The sequence below is a fragment of the Ornithorhynchus anatinus genome, chromosome X5, assembly GCF_004115215.2.
Source record: "Ornithorhynchus anatinus isolate Pmale09 chromosome X5, mOrnAna1.pri.v4, whole genome shotgun sequence".
NCBI lineage: Eukaryota > Metazoa > Chordata > Mammalia > Monotremata > Ornithorhynchidae > Ornithorhynchus > Ornithorhynchus anatinus.
Window position 1 is genome coordinate 69,414,661 of NC_041753.1, and position 21,812 is coordinate 69,436,472.

At 58.7% G+C, this 21,812-nt stretch overlaps 1 protein-coding gene across 1 annotated transcript; it reads right to left on the reverse strand.

Annotated features, from left to right (window-relative positions):
- Positions 1–562: 562 nt before the first annotated feature.
- LOC100081530 (fructose-1,6-bisphosphatase isozyme 2) lies at positions 563–17,055 on the reverse strand. Its single transcript, XM_029054670.2, has 7 exons — positions 16,853–17,055; positions 13,748–13,910; positions 10,667–10,759; positions 9,559–9,699; positions 8,972–9,109; positions 1,187–1,306; positions 563–757 (listed from the first exon to the last, which is right to left on the reverse strand). The coding sequence occupies exons 1-7, from the start codon at positions 17,020–17,022 to the stop codon at positions 563–565; spliced, it is 1,020 nt and encodes a 339-aa protein (XP_028910503.1). The 5' UTR covers positions 17,023–17,055.
- Between the last annotated feature and the right edge of the window lie 4,757 nt (positions 17,056–21,812).

The following is a 21,812-nucleotide window of genomic DNA, read 5'->3' on the forward strand; positions in this document are numbered from 1 at the left end:
GTGCCAGGCACTGTTCTAAGCGCTGGGGACGATACAAGCAAATCAGGTCGGACGGTCCCCGCCCCATGTGGGGCTCACACTTTTAATCCCCATTTTCCAGTTGAGGCAGCCGAGGCACAGAGAAGTGAAGCGACTTGCTCAAGGTCACGCGGCGGACGAGGTGGCGGGGCCGGGATTAGAACCCATGACCTTTCGACTCCCAGGCCGGGCTCTCTCCACCACGTCACGCCGCTTCCTGGGTGGCGAGTGGGGGCTGCGCTGGGTGGCGATAATAATAATGATATTTCCTAATAACTATGGTGGTTGTTAAGCACTTACTCTGTGCCACGCACTGTACCAAGCGCCGGGGTGGATCCGACCAAACGTCTCCATTTTCCAGCTGAGGGAACTGAGGCCCAGAGAAGTGAAGCGATTCGCCCAACGTCACCCAGCGGGCAAGCGGCGGAGCCGGGATCGGGGGCCGTACCGGGGGCCGTCGCGGACGGAGGAGGGGGCCGGGGGTCCGCGGCCTGCGGCGGCCGGGGGCCGGAGCCGGGCCGGGGCGGGGGGCCGGGCGGGAGGCTCAGGGCTGGGGCCGGTGGTCGCGGACGCAGGCCAGGTAGTCGCCCACGTCGTCGGGGGAGCCGAGGATGAGGGGGACGCGCTGGTGGATGGCCTCGGGCTCCACGTCCAGCACCGGCCGCGTCCCCGTGCTGGCCAGGCCGCCCGCCTGCTCCACGATGAAGGCCATCGGGTTGCACTCGTACAGGAGCCGCAGCTGAGGGAGGAGAGACGCCCGCCCCGCGTCAGGACGGTCGCCCGGCGTGGGGGACTCGGTGTTGGGTCAGGTAGAGTCTAGCCCGCATCCCTCCCCCTGCGGCTGAAGCCCGCGGGCTCCAAAGCCGGGGGGGTCTTACCATGCCCTCGGGGCTCTTGGCGTCGGCACTGTCTACCCTGCATCCCTCCCGCTGCGGCCAAAGCCCGCCAGCTCCAGAGTCAGGGGCCTTACCTTGCCCTCGAGGCTCTTGGCGTTGGCTGGGCACTGTCTACCCCGTGTCCTTCCCGCTGCAGCCGAAGCCCGCCGGCTCCAGAGCCGGGGGGGGGGTCTTACCTTGCCCTCGGGGCCCGGGGCGTCGACCGGGCCCGGCCCACCCCGGTCCCCTCCCGCCGCGGCGAAGCCCGCCGGCTCCAGGGCGGAGGCCCTCACCTTGCCCTTGGGGCTCTTGGCGTTGGCCGGGTAGAGGAAGATGCCGCCGTAGACCAGGGTGCGGTGGACGTCGGCCACCATGGAGCCCACGTAGCGGGCCCCGTACGGGGCGCTGCCGTCCTGCAACACACGCGAGGGCCGCGCTCCGGCAACCGGTCCGGCCCGCGGGGGCCGTTTCCCGAGCGCTCGCCGCGTGCAGACCACTGGACTAAGCGCCCGGGGGAGGACGGTACCACGGAATTAGCAGACGGACGTTCCCCCCCGAGACTAGAGCCCCCCGAGGGCCCCCGGGCCTTCCGCTCCTCGGGGGCGACTGTCTCCGGTGGCCAGCACAGCGTTCCACACACAGTGGATTGGCAGCTCCTCCAGGGCAGGGATCGCGTCTACCAACTCTATCGTCCTCTCGCAGACGCTCAGCACAGTGCTCTGCACTCGGTCGGCTGGAAGCTGCAGTCTGTCAACTCTACCGAACGCTCCCAGGTAAGGAGCAGTGGGGCCTGGTGGGTGGAGTCCAAGCCCGGGAGTCGGAAGGGCCTGGGTTCTAATCCTAGCTCCGCCGCTTGTTCTGCTGTGTGACCTTGGGCCAGTCACTTCGGTTCTCTGGGGCCTCAGTCCCCCCCGTCTGTAAAATGGGATTAAGGCCGCGAGCCCCATGTGGGTCAGGGACTGTGTCCAACCCAAGTCGCCTGTATCCACCCCAGCGGCCAGTACGGTGCCTGGCACATAGTAAGCGCTTAACGGATACAACAGTTATCATTAACTGGGCATCATTTCCCTCATCCTCGTCGGTGAAATGGGGATGAAGGCTGTGACCCCCATGTGGGACGACCCGATTACTTTGTAACTACCCCAGTGCTTAGAACAGTGCTCGGCACATAGTAGGCGCTTAACAAATACCATCATCATCATCTTTATTATTAATATTGTTAAGAAGCAGCGAGGCCTAGTGGGTGGAGACCAGGCCTGGGAGTCAGAAGGACCTGGGTTCTAATCCCGGCTCCGCCACTTGTCTGCCGTGTGACCTCGGGCAAGTCGCTTCACTTCCCTGCCCCCCGGGTTCCCTCCTCCGTAAAATGGGGATTGAGACTGTGACCCCCCACGCGGGACAGGGACCGGCTCCCACCCAATTGGCTCGTATCCATCCCGGCACCCAGGACGGTGCCTGGTACATAGTAAGCGCTTCACAAATACTAGAATTATTAGGATCTGGGTGGGGGTCCCGGGCCGGTCGGCGGAGCGGGACGGTCTGCTCAGCTCCGTTCCGTCCTGCCGGATAGCGCAAAGGCCAAACGGGGTAGGAATGTGCAGGAGGCGGGGCCCGGGACTCCATTTTAGAGGATGGAATTGGCGGGGACAGCTGGAGAGCACCGGGCCATCTGCCCGGAAACAGATACGGCTCCCCTACCCCTCCCGCCCCTCCAGCCTCTTCTCCCCTTCACCTTTCCTCTAATCTTCTCACTCCCCTTGTCTTCTCTCTCCTCCTCCCTCCTCCTCTCCCCTAATCTCTTCCTCTCCCTTCTCCCCCTTGCCTCTCCCCTGTTTTCTCCATCTCCCTCCCTTCTCCTCGCCCCTAATTTGCTTCTCACTCCCCTCCTCTCCCTTCTCCCTTCTCCTCCCTCTATTTTCTCCTCCCTTCTCCTGTCCCCTAATCTCCTCCTCTCCCTCCTCTGCTCTTCCCTGTTTTCTCCATCCCCCTCCCCTCCTCCTCCCTTCTCCTCTCTTCCCAATCTCCTCACTCCCCTCTTATCCCTTCTCCTCTGCCCTAATTTCCTCACTCCCCTCCTCTCCCATTTTCTCCTTCCCTCATTCATTCAGGAGTATTTACTGAGCGCTTACTATGTGCAGAGCACTGTACTAAGCGCTTGGAATGTACAAATCGGCAACAGATAGAGACGGTCCCTGCCCATTGACGGGCTTACAGTCTTCCCTCTCTCTTAACCTCCTCCTCCTCACTCCCCTCCTCTCCTTTCTCCCCCCTCCTCTCTGTTTCCTTTTTACTTCCTCTCCCCTGTTTTATTAAAAATAATAATAATTATTATTATTATGGTATTTGTTAAGTGCTATGTGCCAAGTGCTGTTCTAAAAGCCAGGGTAGATACAAGGTAGTGTGGTTGTCCCGCGTGGGACTCACAGTCTTAATCCCCATTTTCCAGATGAGGTAACTGAGGCATAGGGAAGTGAAGTGACTTGCCCAAGGTCACACAGCAGACAGGTGTCAGAGTCGGGATTAGAACCCACGTCCTCTGACTCCCAAGCCCGTGCTCTTTGTTCCCCCCACTCCTCTGTCTTTCTCTCTCCTCTTCTCCCCTCGTCTCCTAATAATAATACTAATTGCGGTATCTGTTGAGTGCTTACTATGTGCCAAGCACCGTACTAAGTGCTGAGGTGGATACAAGCAAATCGGGATGGACGCGATCACTTCCCTCCTCTCCCTTCTCCCTTCTCCCTTGCTCCCCTCCCTTCTCCCCTGTTTTCTCCACCTCCCTCCCCTCTCCTCTTCCCTTCTCCTCTCCCTTCTCCCCTCTTCTCTTCTTTCTTTTCCTCTCCCCTCTTCTCTCCTGTTTTCTCTTCCTTTCCTCTCTCCAGTTTTCTCCATCTCCCTCCTCTCTCCTCCTCCCTTCTCTTCTCTAGTCTCCTCCTCCCTCCCCTCCTCTTCCCCCCTTCTCCTCTCCCCTGTTTTCTCCATCCACTCCCTTCCTTCTCTTCTTCCTTAATCTCACCCTCCTTCCCCTCCTCTCCCTTCTCCCCCTTCTCCCCTCTTCTCTCCTGTCTTCTCTTCCTTTCCTCTCTCCTGTTTTCTCCATCTCCCTCCTCTCTCCTCCTCCCTTCTTTTCTCCTCTAATCTCCTCCTCCCTCCCCTCCTCTCCCCTCTCCCCCTTCTCCTCTCCCCTGCTTTCTCCATCCCCCCTCCTTCCTTCTCTTCTCCCCTAATCTCACCCTCCCTCCCCTCCTCTCCCTTCTCCCCTCTTCTCTCCTGTTTTCTCTTCCTTTCCTCTCTCGTTTTCTCCGTCCCCCTCCTCTCTCCTCTTCCCTACTCTTCTTTAATCTCCTCTTCAGTCCCCTCCTCTTCCTTCTCCCCTCTCTGTTTTCCTTTCCTCTCCCGTTTTCTCCATCCCTCTCTCCTCTCCTCCCTACTCCTCTTCTCTAACCTCCTCCTCTCCCCATCCCTCTGCCCTTCCTCTTCCCTCTCTCCAACCTCCTCTCCTTCCTTTCCAGTCTCTCAGCTAGAGCTGGCAATCGAAGAAAATCCGGCCCCACCGAATTTCCTGAATTTCCCGGAGGCTTTGGGAAAGGAAAGGAAGGAAGCCCGCGTGCTGGGAATGAACCAGCACTGGCCCCGGGGTTCCCGCCATTCACTAACTCTTTCCTGGCCGGGTCTTGGAAGGGGTTACCTATCGATCCGTTAATCAGTCAGTTCTATTTATTGAGCGTTTACTGTGGGCAGAGGACTGTACTAAGCGCTTGGGAGATTCCAGCACATCAGACACATTCCCTGCCCACCAAAGCCCTCACAGTAGAGAGCGGGAGAGGAAGCGGCATGGCCTAGTGGATAGAGCCCAGGCCTGGGAGTCAGAAGGTCCTGAGTTCTAATCCCGACTCCACCACTCGTCTGCTGTGTGGCCTCGGGCAGGTCGCTTCACTTCTTTAGGCCCCAGTTACCTCCTCTGTCAAATGGGGATTGAGACCCCGAGCCCCACGTGGGACAGGGGCCGTGTCCGACCCGATTTCCTTATACCCACCCCAGCGCTGAGTACGGTGCCTGGCACGTAGTAAGTGCTTAACAAATACCGCGATTGTTATTATTCGTTATCATTATTAAAATAAATAAATACATTACGGGTAAATTACATAAGTGCTGTGGGGCTGGGAGTGGGGGCGGCGATGAGCAAAGGGTGAAGTCGGGGCGAAGCAGAAGGGAGCGGGAGAAGAGGAGAGGAGGGTGTAGTCAGGGAAGGCCTCTCGGAGGAGATGAGCTTTCGATGAGGCTTTGAAGGGGGGGGAGACTAAGTAGCCAATTGCTTGCCAGGTGCCAAGCACTTCCCAAAGCACTGGGGTAGACAAGAGTTGAGCACGTGAGACACGGTCCCTGATCGACATGGGGCTCACAGAGACGGTGGGAGGGAAGACAGGTGTGCTTAATCCCCGTTTTACCCGCCGAGGAAACCGAGGAATAGAGCGGCTAAGCGACTTGTCCGAGGTCACGCAGCAGACAGGTGGCGGGAACCGGATCAGAACCCAACTTCTCCGACTCCCGGGCTCTTTCCTCTAAGCCGCGCTGCTTCTCTAAGAGAAGTGACGTGACCGGCCCAAGGTCACACAGCAGATGGGTGGCGGAGCCCGGGTTAGAACCCAGCTCCTCTGACTCCCAGCCCCGAGCCCTTTCTGCAAGTCTTCTACAGAAGTGACTTGTCCAGAGTCACAAAGCAAGCAAGAGGCAGAGCCGGGATTAATAAACCGGGTCGTCTGATTCCCAACCTCGGCCTCTTTCCACTGGGCCAAGCAGAATTTTCCATTATTTTCCACATTTCACCTCCTGCCATTTCTCCTTCACTCTCTTTCCCCGCCAGAGAAGCGATGCAGCCTAGGGGAGAGAGTCCGGGCCTGGGAGTCAGAGGACCTGGGTTCTAATCCCAGCTCTGCCAAAGGCTTGCTGTGTGACCTTGGGCAGGTAAATTCGCTTCTCCACACCTCAGTTCTCCCTCCTACTCAGATTGAGCCCCACGCGAGACAGAGACTGGGTCCAACTTAATTAACCTGCATCTACCTCAGCGCTTAGAACAGTCCCTGGAGCATAGTGAGCGCTTAACAAATACCATCATTATTATTATAACAGTGTTTGACACATAGAGACCGCTTAACAAATACCATTTAAAAAAAAACCCCAAACAAACGAAAAAACTCTCTTCTCCTCCCAGCCTGAGACCCCGGGTTTAGCCCCAGTTAATCCGACCTACTGTGTGATTTGGGGCAAGTTACTCAACCTCTCTGGGCCTCTGTTCCCTCCCCTATGGAGATCGTGATAATGGTGGGTGGGGCGGCGAAGTCAAAAAGGAGATGAAGAACGTGAAAATATTTGACAAATTCAGAGGGTTATTTACCTCTGATTAGCAGCCTCTCGGGGCTAAAGACACTTGTGAGAATGTAAGAAGGCCAGCCGGTACCGAGGGTTTCTGGCTCTTATTTGGGAAACTGTGGAAACGTGTCTGCTCATTCCGTCGTATTGTACTCCCCCGGCGGCTTAGTGCAGTGCTCTGCACGTAATAAGCGCTCAATAAGTACGATTGATTGACTGACCCCCTCTCTTTCTCATCTCCCGCTCCCTTCTGCGTCACCCCGACTTGCTCCCTCCGCTCTTCTCCCCTCCCGGCCCCGCAGCACTTAATGATGTTGGTATCTGTTAAGCGCTCACTATGTGCGGAGCACCGTTCTAAGCGCTGGGGGAGACACAGGGGAATCAGGTCGTCCCACGTGGGGCTCACGGCCTTCATCCCCATTTTACAGATGAGGGAACTGAGGCCCAGAGAAGTGAAGCGACTCGCCCACAGCCACACGGCTGACAAGTGGCAGAGCCGGGATTCGAACCAGTGACCTCTGACCCCGAAGCCCGGGCTCTTTCCACTGAGCCACGCTGCTTCTTATGTCCAGATCTCTCATTTTATTTATTTGTGTTGATGTCTGTCTCCCCTCCTCTAGACTTCAAGTTCCTTGTGGGGAGGGAATGTCACTGTTGATTGTTGTATTGTACTTTCCCAAGTGCTCAGTACAGTGCTCTGCACCCGATAAGCGCTTAGAGAAGCAGCGTGGCTCAACGGAAAGAGCCCGGGCTGGGGAGCCAGAGGTCATGGGTTCGAATCCCAGCTCCGCCACTTGTCAGCTGTGACTGTGGGCAAGTCACTTCACTTCTCTGTGCCTCAGTTACCTCGTCTGTAAAATGGGGATGAGGACTGGGAGCCCCACGTGGGACCATCTGATGACCCTGTATCTCCCCCAGCGCTTAGAACAGTGCTCTGCACCATAGTAAGCGCTTAACAGATACCAAAAACTACCAATATTTTTTCCTCAGGAGGACATCCTGACAGTAAAATTGGCTCTCAGGAGGACATCCGGACAGTAACATTGACTCTGACCGGTTTGATCGGGTCCTCCGGGGAGGGGTCCGACCTGGATTCTCCGGGATCCCATCCTCCTCCCCCGACTACAGATCAGACGACATTCCTGGAGAGTTTGACGCCCCCTCCCTCCCCGTGACCCCTCCCCACCTCCGTGACCCAGCCGGGCCGGCTGCACTGAGCCGTTGCCTTTTAAAAAAAGCAAAAAGGTATTTGTCAAGCACCTACGCCGTCCCAGACGCTGTATCAAACGCCGGGCGTAGATCCAAGCTAATGAGGTGCACACACTGCACGTCCCACGTGTCTCCGTCTTCATCCCCCTTTTCCAGATGAGGGAACTGAGGCCCAGCGAAGTGAAGTGAGTGGCCCAAAGTCACCCGGCCAGATAGGCGGCCTCGCCGGGATGAGAACCCAGGTCCTCCGACTCCCAGCGGCTTCTCCAGTTCTCAGCAAAGTGCTCGTCACAGAGTAAATAACAACATCAGGATAATTGCAGCTTTGGTTAAGAGCAAACTGTGTGCCAAGCACTTTAAATAAAAGATAAACCGGATCGTTTATCTGTTCCCGCCCCACAGGACCAATCAACACTGTGGCAGTCGAGGAGAAGTCACTGGGTTTGTCCCGATTGATCAATCGATGGTATTTATCGAGCGCTTACTAAGTGCCGAGCACTGCACTAAGCACTTGGGAGAGTACAATACAACAGAGTTGCTAAGAGTCGTTCCCTGCCCACTCTGAGAAGCAGAGTGGATTAGAACCCGGGGCCCGGAAGTCAGAAGGACCTGGGTTTTCACTTGCTGCTGCCGGGTGACCTCGGGAAAGTCATTTTACTTCTTCGTGCCCTCATCTGGAAAATGGGGATCAATAATTAATGATTGTCATATTTGTTAAGCGCTTACCGGGTGCCCGGCACTGTTCTAAGCGCTGAGGTAGATCCTACTTAACTGGGTTGGACCCAATCTCTGTCCCACATGGAGCTCCCATTAGACCGTAAGCCCGTCAGTGGGCAGGGACTGTCTCTATCTGTTGCCGATTTGTACATTCCAGGCGCTCAGTACAGTGCTCTGCACATAGGAAGGGCTCAATGAATGCTATTGAATGAATGAAGCCCCATTTTCCAGATGAGAGGGAACTGAGGCCCAGAGCGGTGAAGTGACTCGCCCCCGGTCACACGGCCGACAAGTGGCAGAGGCGGGATTAGAACCCGAGAGGCCGCGTGGCCTAGCGGATAGAGTCCGGGCCCGGGAGTCGGGGGTCATGGGTTCTAATCCCGGCCCCGCCGCTTGTCCGCCGTGGGACCTCGGGCGGGTCGCCTCACATCTCTGTGCCCCACTTTCCTCATCTGTAAAACGGGGATCGAGACGGTGAGCCCCACGTGGGACGGGCACTGCGTCCAACCCGAGACGCTTGTATCCACTCCAGTCCTTAGTGCGGTGCCTGGCACATGGTAAATGCTTAACGAATATAACAATAATAATAATAATAACGACCCATCCCCTTCTGCCTCCACGCTCGTGCTCTATCCACCGGACCCACGTGGGACAGGGATGGTGTCCGATCCCGTGATCTTGTAACCGCCCCAGCGCTTAGCCCAGGGCCTGGCACGTAGTAGGCGCTTAACAGATACCAGAAAGGCCCTCCCTGCCCCTCCTCCGTGCCCGCAGTGCCCCCTCACCTCCGGAAATTTCTTCTTCTGGACGTAGTCTCTGGTAGCGGCGTCGAAGTACTTGGCGTACCCTTCGTTCAGGCTGAAGATCTTGCCCCTCTTCTTGATTTTCACGTCTCTCTCCACCAGCACGAATTCTCCCAGGGCCTGGAGGGAGGCGGGGCCGGGGGAGTCTTGCGGACCGGGGTCCGCCGGCACCCCCCCCCCCCCCCCCCCCCACCCCGCCGCCCTCCGGCCGGGACGACGGTGCGGCAGGTCGCTCAGTACAGTGCTCCGCAGGCGGCGGGCGGTCGATAGAGCGCCCATCGTACAGCACGAGTTTAGCGCAGTGCCCTTCATTCAGCCCGGGCTCGGTAGAGAACCCTGCCGCGGGGCGCGGTTGCTCGGTACAGTGCCCCGCAGGCTACGGTCCCCTGTCTGCAGCAGGTGCTCAATACGGTTCCCCGCCAGCAGCAGGTGCTCGGTACAGTGCCCCGCGAGAAGCGGGCGCCCAATAAGAAGAAGGGAATGAACAGCCGTGTCCCGCCGAGGTCATCCGACGGGGTGGGCGACGCGAGAGGCCGGGTAAAGCGAGGGGCGGAGAGGCGGGCGCCTACCGGGTCGAGCATGAAGCAGTCGACGCCCTGGCCGGTGGACAGGGCCACGAGGGTGGCGCTGCCGTAGAGCGCGTAGCCCGCCGCCACGATGTTGCGTCCCGGCTGCAGGGCGTCCTTCTCCGAGGGCTCGTCGTCCGAGGTCTGGGGAGGAGGCGAGAGGGCGGGGGGCCGACGCGAGGCCTCACTGATACGGCCCGGTGGCCCAGAGGGACCGGGGAGGGAGGGGAGGGACCCTCCGAGGCGACCGAGGCCGGGCCCGACGGCAGACCGGGCGGGAGGGAACGTGGCTGAACAAGCGACGTGGCCTATAGCGGCAAGAGCCCGGGCTTGGGAGTCTGAGGACGTGGATTCTAATCCCGGCTCCGCCACTCGTCTGCTCCGTGACCTCGGGGAAGTCACTTCACTTCTCTGGGCTTCAGTTACTTCGCTGGAAAATGGGGATGGAGACCGGGAGCCCCAGGCGGGGCAACCTGATGATCTCGGATCAACTGCAGTGCTTAGAAGGGGGCTTGGCACGTCGTAAGCGTTTTAAAAAACGCCGTTAAAAAAAAAAAGTCGGCCGGTCACCCGGGTGGAGGCTGGCCTTCTGAACCCAGGGCACCGCGAGGCCTCGAGGGATACGGCCCGGCGGCGCGGAGACCGGACCGCAGGGACCGGGGAGGGCGCGGAGGGACCCGCCGAGGAGACCGAGGCCGGGAAGGACAGTAGACCCGGCGGGGGGGGGGGGCGCGGAGGGGAACCGAGGCCCCCGCGGCCTGGCTCCGAGCCCGCCCCCTGAGGGGATGGGGCCCAGGCAAGGCCGGAGAGTAACGATAATAATAATAATGTTGGCATCCGTTAAGCGCTTACTATGCGCAGAGAACTGTTCTAAGCGCCGGGGGAGATACAAGGTCATCAGCTTGTCCCACGTGAGGCTCCCTGTCTTCATCCCCATTTGACAGAGGAGGCCACTGCGGCCCCGAGAAGTGAAGTGACTCGCCCACGGTCACCCGGCTGACAAGTGGCAGAGCCGGGATTCGAACCCCTGACCTCCGACTCCCAGGCCCGGGCTCTTTCCACTGAGCCACGCTCCTTCCCGTGGAGAAGACCGGCGGCCCCCCAGACTCACCTTGCGGTAGATGGCGAATATGGTGCCGATGGAGGCCAGACAGTCGATGTTGGACGAACCGTCCAGGGGGTCGAAGCAGACCACGTATTTTCCCTGATAAGAAGAAGAATAACAGAAACCGTGGTATTCGTTTAGCGCTTACTATGCGCCAGACACCGCGCTCAGCCCTGGACTAGTCGGGCTGGACACAGTCCCTGTCCCACGTGGGGCTCACGGTCTTAATCCCCATTTTCCAGGTGGGGGAACCGAGGCACAGAGGAGTGAACTGACTTGCTCGAGGTCACGCGGCAGATGCGCGGCGGAGCCGGGATTAGAACCCCGGTCTTTCTATACCCCGGCTACGGGGCACGCCGCCTCTACTGTGTCCTAAAGAGAAGTCAGAGGACTTGGGTTCTAATTCCGGCTCTGCTACTTGTCCGCTGTGTGACCTTGGGCAATTCATTTAACGTCTCTGTGCCTCAGTTGCCTCACCTGTAAAATGAGGATTGAGACTGTGAAACCCAAGTGGGGCAACCCGATGACCTTTTATATGCCCCCAGCGCTTAGGTCATTGCTTGGCACATAGTAAGCGCTTAATAAATATTATTGTTAATATTATTATTATTATCATTAATAAAGTCCACGGAAAAGCGAGACTGCATCCTGGCCCCGACAGAAGCGCTAAAGAAGAAGCAGTGTGGCCTAGCGGCAAGAGCCCGGGCTTGGGAGTCAGGGGACGTGGGTTCGAATCCAGAATCTGCCACTTGTCTGCTCTGTGACCTTGGGCAAGTCACTTCACTTCTCTGGGCCTCAGTTTCCTCATCTGGAAAATAGGGATTAAGACCGTGAGCCCCACGAGGGACAAGCTGATCACCTCGTATCAACCGCAGCCCTTATAAACAGTACTTGGGATGTAAAAAGCGCTTAATAAATACCATTATTAGAGAAGCAGCGTGGCTCAGTGGAAGGAGCAGGGGCTTGGGCGTCAGAGGACGTGGGTTCTAATCCCGCCCCCCCACGCTCGTCTGTTGGGTGACCTCGGGCAAGCCACTTAACTTCTCTGTGCCTCACTGACCTCGTCTGGAAAATGGGGATGGAGACTGTGAGCCCCACGGGGGACACCCCGATGACCTTGTATCTACCCCAGCGCTTTGAACAGCGCTTGGCGCATAGCAAGCGTTTAGCAAAGACATTATTATGATTGAGAAGCAGCGTGGCTCAGTGGCAAGAGCCCGGGCTCGGGAGTCAGAGGTCATGAGTTCGGATCCCGACTCAGCCACTTGTCAGCTGGGTGACTTTGGGCAAGTCGCTTCACTTCTCTGGGCCTCAGTGACCCCATCTGTAAAAGGGGGATGAAGACCGTGAGCCCCACGCGGGACAACCCCATCGCCTTGCATCCTCCCCAGCGCTTAGAACAGTGCTTTGCACATAGTCAGCGCTTCACAAATGCCATCATTATTATGACTATTTATTATTATTATTATTAAAGTCCGGTGGAAAGCAAGGCCGCACCGCCACCCAATGGTCACAGGCAGAACTGCAGCCCCGCCCAGGCCCGAGAAGCGCAGGCGTCCGCAGAAAGCCAGGCCGCACCGCCACCTAACGGTCAAGGTGAGAACTGCAGCCCCGGCAAACGGGACAGAGAAGCGCAAAGATCCGGGGAAATATAAGAATAACAATAATAATAATAACGATAATAATAATAATAATAACGATAATGATAATAATATAATAACGATGGTCATGTGCCAAGCACTGTTTTAAGCGCTGGAATAGTAACGATGGGATTTGTTAAGCCCTCCCCGTGTGCCAAGCACCGTTCTAAGCGCTTGGGACAATAACGATGGCATTTGTTAAGCGCTTACCGTGTGCCAAGCACTGTTCTAAGCGCTGGGATAATAACGATGGGATGTGTTATGCGCTTCCCGTGTGCCAAGCACTGTTCTAAGCGCTGGGCTAATAGCGATGGGATCTGTTAAGCGCTTACCATGTGCCAAGCACTGTGCTAAGCGCTGGAGGAGTGACAAGGTAATCAGGTGGTCCCACATGGGCCTCACAGCCTTCATGTGGCTCAGTGGAAAGAGCCCGGGCTTGGGAATGAGAGGTCATGGGTTCGAATCCCGGCCCTGCCCCTTGTCAGCTGGGTGACTGTGGGCGAGTCGCTTCTCTGGGCCTCAGTTCCCTCCTCTGGAAAATGGGGATTAACTGGGAGCCTCACGTGGGACAGCCCGATGACCCTGTAACTCCCCCGGCGCTTAGGACAATGCTCGGCACATGGTAAGCGCTTAACCGATACCGACATCATTATTATTCATCCCCATTTTCCAGATGAGGAAACTGAGGCCCAGAGAAGTGACGTGACTCGCCCAAGGTCACACAGCTGCGAAGTGGACGAATCCACGACCCCTGGCTCCCAAGCCCTTTCCACTAAGCCAGGCTGCTTCTCAAGTGAGGCCACCCCATTCATTCATTCAGTTGTACTTATTGAGCGCTTCCTGTGGGCAGAGCACTGTACTAAGCGCTTGGGAGAGGACAACGTAACAATAAACCGACACATTCCCTGCCCACGAAGAACTCACAGTCTAGCTCACCACCGCCCGGAATTTACTGAATTCTGTGAACGTCCGCCTCCCGCTCTTGACTGTAAGCCGGTTGCGGGGCAGGGAACGTGTCTGCTTATCGTCCAGCTGGACTCTCCCAAACGCCTAGCACCCAGGAAAGCGCTCGTGACCTTCGATCGACTGCCCAGGGCAAGAACCAGAGCAGCAGCGTGGCTCAGTGGAAAGGGCCCGGGTGTGGGAGTCCGAGGGCGCGGGTTCTAATCCCGGCCCCGCCGCTCGTCGGCTGGGTGACCTCGGGCCAGTCGCTTCACTTCCCTGCGCCTCAGCGACCTCGTCCGTAAAATGGGGATCGAGACTGGGAGCCCCACGCGGGACCACCCGATGACCCCCGTATCTACCCCGGGGCTCAGAACGGTGCTGGGCGCATAGTAAGCGCTTAACAAACGCCACCGTCCGTATTATTGTCGATGTTCTTATGGTCGGCGCCGGCCGGACCCCAGAGGCGCGGCGCGCTGGGGGGGGGGGGGGGACGCGCACGCACCCTCTTTTCCTTGTCTGTGACGATGGCCTCCTCGTTCTCCTCGGACACGAGGACGCAGGTGCTGTAGGACGACTGCAGCATGTTGATGACGAGGGCGTTGGACAGCTCGTCCAGCTTCTTCACTTCGTCCCCCGTCACGTTCACCGTTCCCGCGATTCCGTAGCTGAATGCAATCGTCACCGTCACCGTCATCGTACCGGCTAAGGGCACGCTGGTAGCAGTGCGGCCTAGCGGAGAGACCCCGGAGGTGGGAGCCGGAGGGCCCGGGTTCTGATCCCGCCTCCGCCGCTTGACCGCCGTGAGACGACAGTCATAATAATGGCGGGATCCGTTAAGCGCTTACTAGGTGCCGAGCACCGTTCTAAGCGCCGGGGTAGACACAGGGGGATCGGGTCGTCCCACGCGGGGCTCCCGGTCTTCATCCCCATTCGACAGATGAGGGCACCGAGGCACCGAGCAGTGAAGCGACTCGCCCAGAGTCACACGGCTGCCAAGTGGCCGAGCCGGGATTCGAAGCCGCGACCTCTGACTCCGAAGCCCGGGCTCTTTCCACCGAGCCACGCTGACCTCGGGTAAGTCGTTCGACTTCTCGTCGCCTAGGCGGAAGCGCAGCCCAGCGGAGAGGGCTCGGGGTTGGGGCCGCCGGGGAGCTGGGTTCTAATCCCGATGCCGTGGCTCCGTGGAAAGGGCCCGGGTTCGGGAGTCGGGGGTCGTGGCTTCGAATCCCGGCTCCGCCGCGCGTCAGCCGTGTGACTGCGGGCGAGTCGCTTGACTTCTCTGGGCCTCGGTTCCCTCATCTGTAAAACGGGGATTGACCGTGAGCCTCACGTGGGACGACCTGATGACCCCGTATCTACCTCAGCGCTTAGAACGTAGTAAGCGCTTCACAAATACCGGCATTATTATTTCCTGTCTGCTGGGCGATCTTAGGCAAGTCACTTCACTTCTCTTATTCATTCATTCAGTAGTATTTATTGAGCGGTTACTATGTGCAGAACACCAAGCGCTCGGAGTGTACAGTTCGGCTACAGAGAGAGACGAGCCCTGCCCGGTCACGGGCTGGCGGTCTCAGAGGAGCAGCGTGGCGTGGTGGGAAGCGCCCGGGGGACGGGAGTCGGGGAGACCGGGTTCGAATCCCGGCTGCGCCACGCGTCTGCTGGGTGACCTCGGACGAGTCACTTTACTTAATAATAATGATAATGATAATGATAATGTTGGTGTTTGTTGAGCGCTTACTACGTGCCAGACACCGTTCTAAGCGACGGGGGAGATACAGGGTCATCGGGTCGTCCCACGTGAGGCTCACGGTCAATCCCCGTTTTCCAGATGAGGTGACTGAGGCCCAGAGAAGTGAAGCGGCTCGCCCACGGTCACACAGCTGACGAGCGGCAGAGCCGGGAGTCGAACCCGTGACCTCTGACTCCCAAGCCCGGGCTCTTTCCACTGAGCCGCGCCGCATGGGCTCGGGGGGAAGAACCCGGGCCTGGGAGCCAGAGGACCCGAGTTCCAACCTGGCTCCGCCACTTGTCTGCCGTGTGATCTCGGACGAGTCACCTCACTTCTCTGGGCCTCAGTTCCCTGAGTGGCAAAATGGGGATTCAATTCCCGTTCGCCTTCCTATTAAGATCGTGAGCCCCTCGTGAGCCCTGATCCTCTTGTATCTCTATCATTATTATGACCCTGTGCTAAGCCCCGGGGCGGGTCACACGCCGTCCTTGCCCCACGCGGTCTAAGGCGGAGGAAGAGCATTTCACGGCTGAGGAAACGGAGGCCCAGAGAAGTTTAGTAACTTCCCCCAGGTCACACAGCAGGAAGGTGGCGAGCCGACAAGCCGGAAACAAGAGGGGGAGAAGCCCCCGAAGCCCCCGTGCCCTTCTCCGGGGCAGGAGGGGTTTTGGACGCCGCTAGAGAAACCACTCGACGGCCTAAGAGTCAGAGGCTATGGGTTCGAATCCCCGCTCGGCCACCTGTCAGCTGGGTGACCGGGCAAGTGACTTCGCTTCTCTGTGCCTCAGTTCCCTCTTCTGTAAAAGGGGGATGAAGACCGGGAGCCCCACGTGGGACCACCTGACGACCCCGTATCTCCCCCAGCGCTTAGAACGGTGCTCGGCACGTAGTAAGCGCTCAACGAGCCCGTCAAAGGGCGGGGACCGTCTCTATCTCTTACCGATCTGTCCGTTCCAAGCACTCAGTGCAGTGCTCGGCACATAGTAAGCGCTCAATCAATACTATTGAATGAATATGCCCTTGGGCGAGTCACTTCTCTAAGGAAAGCAGCGTGGCCTACCTCTCGAGATCCTGGGGCTGGAGGTCAGAGGACCTGGGTTCTAATCCCGGCTCCGCCCCCGGCCGGCTGGGGGACCTCGGGCGAGTCCCTTAACTTCCCGGGCCTCGGTTTCCTCCAGTGGGGATGCAATCCTACGCTCCCATTGGGACCGTGAGCCCCCATGGGCGAAAGGGACCGTTTTACTCTGGTATTTGTTCAGTGCTTACTACGTACTAAGCGCTGGGGTGGATAGGGGCGAATCGGTCGTACCCACATGGGGCTCACGGTCTCGATCCCCATTCGACAGGTGAGGGAACTGAGGCCCGGAGAAGCGAAGCGACTCGCCCTCGGTGGCGCGGCCGGAGGAGCCGGGATTAGAACCCGGGACCTTCCGACTCCCAGGCCCTTTCCGCCGGGCCCCGCTGCTGCTCTGCGTCTCATCTGGCTCTACCCCGGCGCTCAGCACAGCGCCTGACAGCGGGATTTATCGGACGCTGACTGCGCGCGGAGCACCGTCCTAAACTCCGGGGAGAGTCCGGTATGACAATAAACGGACGCGTTCCCCGACGGCAACGGGGTCGTTCACTCGGCGGTATTTACTGAGCGCTTACTGCGCTCGGAGCCCTGCACTGAGCGCTGGGGAGAGCCCAAGACCACGATAAAAAGGACATCCGCCGCCCGCCACGGAGTCGTCCGTCGTATCTCGTCCGCTCGTTCGATCGGATTTATTGAGGCCCGGGGGAGAGGACGTCCCCCCGGCCACGGGGGACCCCCGTGGAGGAAAGGGGCGGCCGGGCCGGCCCTCTCCCCGGCTTCTCCCTCCCGCAGCCGGCACTCACAGGTTGGCCAGGCCGGCCTTCCGGACGGCGGAAGAGATGGCCTTGACGGCGGTCAGCATGGAGTTGAGCAGCTGGGTGAGCTCGCCCGTGCCCTTGGCCTCTCGCCCCTTCTCCATCACGAAGCGGGTCAGCGTGATCATGTCCGTCTGGAAGGGGCCGCGGTCCCCCATGGCGCCGGCCTCCCGGGGACGCCTCCCCGGCGCTCTCTCCCCACGCCGGACGGGGCGTCTTCCCCGCTGCCCTCGTCTCCCTCCTCTCCCCCCGGCCCCCGTGACTCCCAGGCCTGGAATAGCCTCGGGAATGCTCGGCGTCCTCCTCCTGCAGGAGGCAGGGCTGGCCGTCGGCCCAAACGGCCCCGGCAGGCGGGCTGGGGGCTGGGGGTCCGCCGCGCGACCCCGTCTCCCCCGGAGGCCACCCGCCGCAGGATTGTGTCCCATTTTCCTATTCATTTAATGATCACGTCGGTCTCCGCTAAGCGCTCGCTAGGCGCCGAGCACCGTTCTAAGCGCCGGGGGAGAGACGGGGTCGTCGGGTCGTCCCACGGGAGGCTCACGGTCTTCGTCCCCACTTTACAGATGAGGGCCCGGAGAAGTGAGGCCACCCGCCCACGGTCACCCAGCCGACGGGTGGCCGAGCCGGGAGTCGAACCCGTGACCTCTGACTCCCGAGCCCGGGCTCTTTCCGCCGAGCCACGCTTATCGTTAGCCTTATGGGATTTGTTAAGCGCTCACTAGGTGCCGAGCCCTGCTCTGAGCGCCGGGGTAGATGAAAGGTCATCAGGTCGTCCCCCGTGGGACTCACGGTCTTTAATCCCCATTTTCCAGAGGAGGCAACCGAGGCATGGAGAAGTTGAGTGGCTTGGTTCCGCGGCAGACAAGTGCCGGGAGCTGGGATTGGAACTCACATCCTCTGACTCATTCAGTCGTATTTATTGAGTGCTTACTATGTGCAGAGCACTGTACTGAGCGCTTGACTCCCCAGCCCGGGCTCTTGAGCCCGAAGGACCTGGGTTCTAGTTCCGGCTCCGCCACTCGCCGGCTGCGGGACCCTGGGCCAGTCACTTCACTCCTCTGGGCCTCAGTTACCTCATCTGGAAAATGGGGATGAAGACTGTGAGCTCCTCATGGGATTGATTAGACCGTAAGCCCGTCAAAGGGCGGGGGACCGTCTCTACCTGTTGCCGATTTGTCCATTCCAAGCGCTTAGTCCGCTGCTGTGCGCGTAGTAAGCGCTCAACGGATACTATTGAACGAATTAAATGAATGACATGGACCGCGTCCATCCCGATTAACCTTTATTCACCCCAGCGCTTAGCACAGCGCCCGGACCAGTCTCGTCTTACGCCGTCGAGTCGTCTCCGACCCGCGGCGTCACCGCGGACCCAGCTCGCGCCGCTCGCCGTCTGCCGTCGTTCTGGTAGCGTATTCGTAATTTTCTTGGTAAAAATCCAGAGAGGGGACGGCGCACAGCGAGCGCTTAATAAATGACTATTGAGAAGCAGCGCGACTTAGTGGAGAGACCCCGGGCCCGGGAGTCCGAAGGACCTGGGTTCTAATCCCCGTTCCACCCCTCGGCTGTGTGCTTTCCCTCATCTGGAAAATGGGGATAAGAGCGTGAGCCTGTGTCCGACCCGATTCACCCGTCTCTGCCCCAGCGCTTAGAACAGTGCTGGGCACACAGCGAGCGCCTAATAAATGCCATCGTCATTAGTCTTCGCAGACAGAATAATAACGAGGGTATTTGTTAAGCGCTCACGACGTGCCGGGCACGGGAATCCCGGCTCTGCCGCCCGTCAGCTGTGTGACTGTGGGCGAGTCACTTCACTTCTCTGGGCCTCAGTTCCCTCACCTGTAAAATGGGGATTGACCGTGAGCCTCACGTGGCACGACCCGATGACCCCGGATCTCCCCCGGCGCTTAGAACAGGGCTCCGCACGTAGTAAGCGCTTAACAGATACCAACGTTATTATTACTAAGTTCTGGACGTAATCGTGACAATGATGATTTTTTACTGTAGAGGGCTGTTCCGCAAAAAGTAGTCTCCCAGTAGAGCGTTCCGCGTCCGTTACCCGACAGGGGAAGAAACTGCCGATGGGAGCCGAATCTGGGGACGGGGTAGAGAAGCAGCGTGGCTCAGTGGAAAGAGCACGGGCTTTGGAGTCAGAGATCGTGGGTTCGAATCCCGGCTCCGCCACTCGTCAGCTGTGCGACTCTGGGCGAGTCACTTCACTTCTCCGGGCCTCAGTTCCCTCATCTGTAAAATGGGGATTAAGACTGTGAGCCCCACGTGGGGCCACCCGATCCCCCCGTGTGTACCCCAGCGCTTAGAACAGTGCTCTGCACTTAGTAAGCGCTTAACAAATCCCAACGTCATTATTACTCTTTAAGCGCCCCCACCCTGGACAGAATCCGCTCACTCGCCCAAGTTCAGGGACCCCACTCCCGCTAGATCCCGGCATTCCAGCCCGGAGGTCACGCCGTGGTTTCCGGGAAGGCCCCGGCCCGGGGAATGCCAAGCTTCCAGAGAGCTCCCGAAGGAGGGGCTGCGGGTCCCCCCTCTCGGACACGAGATCCGGGTCGCTTACTAGCCGTCGGCAGGTGTTGACCTTTCCGCAAATGCCAACGTTCTGGCACTCGGGGCGACCTGACACAGCTGAAGCTCCCCGAGAGAGCGGCGGGAAGCAGGCGGCTCCCACTCGGAGAACAGTGAGGAGCGGCTCGGCCTAGCGCCTAGAGCCCGGGCCTGGGATCCGGAAGGACCTGGGTTCTAATCCCGGCTGCGTCCCTCGCCGGCCGTGCGAGCTCGTGCAATCCGCTTCGCTTCTCGGGGTCCCTCATCTGTAAAACGGGGGCGAAGACTGGGAGCCCCACGTGGGACAGGGACTGCGTCCACCCGGATTAGCTTCCACCTACCCCAGCGCTTAGAACAGTGCTCGACACATAGGAAGCGCTTAACAGACACCGTTAAAAAAACATAATCGCGATCATGATATTTGCCACTTGTCAGCTGTGTGACTGTGGGCGAGTCACTTCACTTCTCTGCGCCTCAGTGACCTCATCTGTCAAATGGGGATGAAGACCGTGAGCCCCACGTGGGACATCCTGATTCCCGTGTCTCCCCCAGCGCTTAGAACGGTGCTCGGCACATAGTGAGCGCTTAACAGATACCAACATTATTATTATTTGTCAAGTGCTCACTCCCCGCCCCGGAGCGCCTATGTGCCTATCTGTAATTTCTTTATTTTTATTAATCCCTGTCTACCCGCTAGACTGCCGGCTCCTTGTGGGCAGGGAATATGTCTGTTATAATAATAATAATAATAATGTTGGTATTTGTTAAGCGCTTACTATGTGCAGAACACTGTTCTAAGCGCTGGGGGAGATACAGGGGAATGGGGTTGTCCCACGTGAGGCTCACAGTTAATCCCCATTTTCCGGATGAGGGAACTGAGACAGAGAACTTAAGTGACTCGCCCACAGTCACCCGGCTGCCAAGTGGCGGAGCCGGGATCAGAACCCACGACCTCGGACTCCCAAGCCCGGGCTCTTTCCACCGAGCCACGCTGTTACACTATACTCTCTCCAGTGCTTAGTACAGTGCTCTGCACACGGTAAGCGCCCGATAAGTATGACCGCTTGTGTGTCAAGCACAGGACTAAGCAGATGCCACAAGGGGTTCACTCTGGACACTTGTCAGCTGGGTGACCGTGAGCCAGTCACTTAACTCCTCTGTGCCTCGGTGACCTCATCTGTAAAATGGGCATTTAGATTGTGAGCCCCACGTGGGACAACCCGATGACCCTGTAACTACCCCGGCGCTTAGAACGGTGCTCCGCACGTAGTGAGCGCTTAACAAAGGCCAACGTTGTTGTTGTTGTTGTTGTTGTTGTTGTTGTTGTTGGAAGGGCACAGAGAGGATCCTGGAGGAATCTGGGATGAGCCTGGGAGGGGATTGGGAGGGGCCTGGGGGGAATCTGGGAGGATCCTGGAGGAGTCTGGGAGGGGCTTGTGGGTATCTGGGAAGCAGCGTGGCTCAGTGGAAAGAGCCCGGGCTTTGGAGTCAGAGGTCATGAGTTCGAATCCCGGCTCGGCCGCTTGGCAGCTGACTGTGGGCGAGTCACTTCACTTCTCTGGGCCTCATCTGTCAAACGGGGACGAAGACCGCGAGCCCCACGTGGGACGACCCGATTTTCCCCCGTGTCTACCCCGGCGCTTAGAACGGTGCTCTGCCCGTAGTGAGCGCTTAACGGATACCGACATCATTATTATAATTATGATCTGGGAGGAGCCTGGAGGCGTCTGGGAGAGGATTGGGAGGAGCCTGGGAATGTTCGGAGGGGAATGGGAGGATCCGGGGGGAAGCTGGGGGTGTCCGGGAGGGGGATCGGGAATATCCTAGAGGAGTCTGGGAGGGGACTGGGATGATAATAATAATAATAATAACGTTGGTATCTGTTGAGCGCTTACTAAGCGCTGGGGGAGATACAGGGGGATCAGGTCGTCTCACGTGGGGCTCACGGTCTTAATCCCCATTTTCCAGATGAGGTGACCGAGGCCCAGAGAAGTCAAGTGACTCGCCCCCAGCACACAGCTGCCAAGTGGCAGAGCCGGGATTGGAACCCGTGACCCCCGACTCCAAAGCCCGTGCTCTTTCCACTGAGCCACGCTGCTTCACTTCGGGATCCTCGGGGAGTCTGGGCCGGGACCGGGAGGAGCCCGGGAAGGAAACTGGTGGAAATCGGCTGGCTTCCTAGGGAGAGCCCGGGGAGATGGGGAGGATCCCGGAGGAGCCTGGGAAGGGACTGGGTGTAGTTTGGTAGGGACCTGGGAGGGGACTGGGAGAATCCGGGGGGAGTCTGGGAGGGGATTGGGGTAGCGGACTCTGGGGGAGCCTTGGGAAGGACTGGGTGTGGTTTGGAAATAATAATAATATTAATAATGACAATGACGGTACTCGGTAA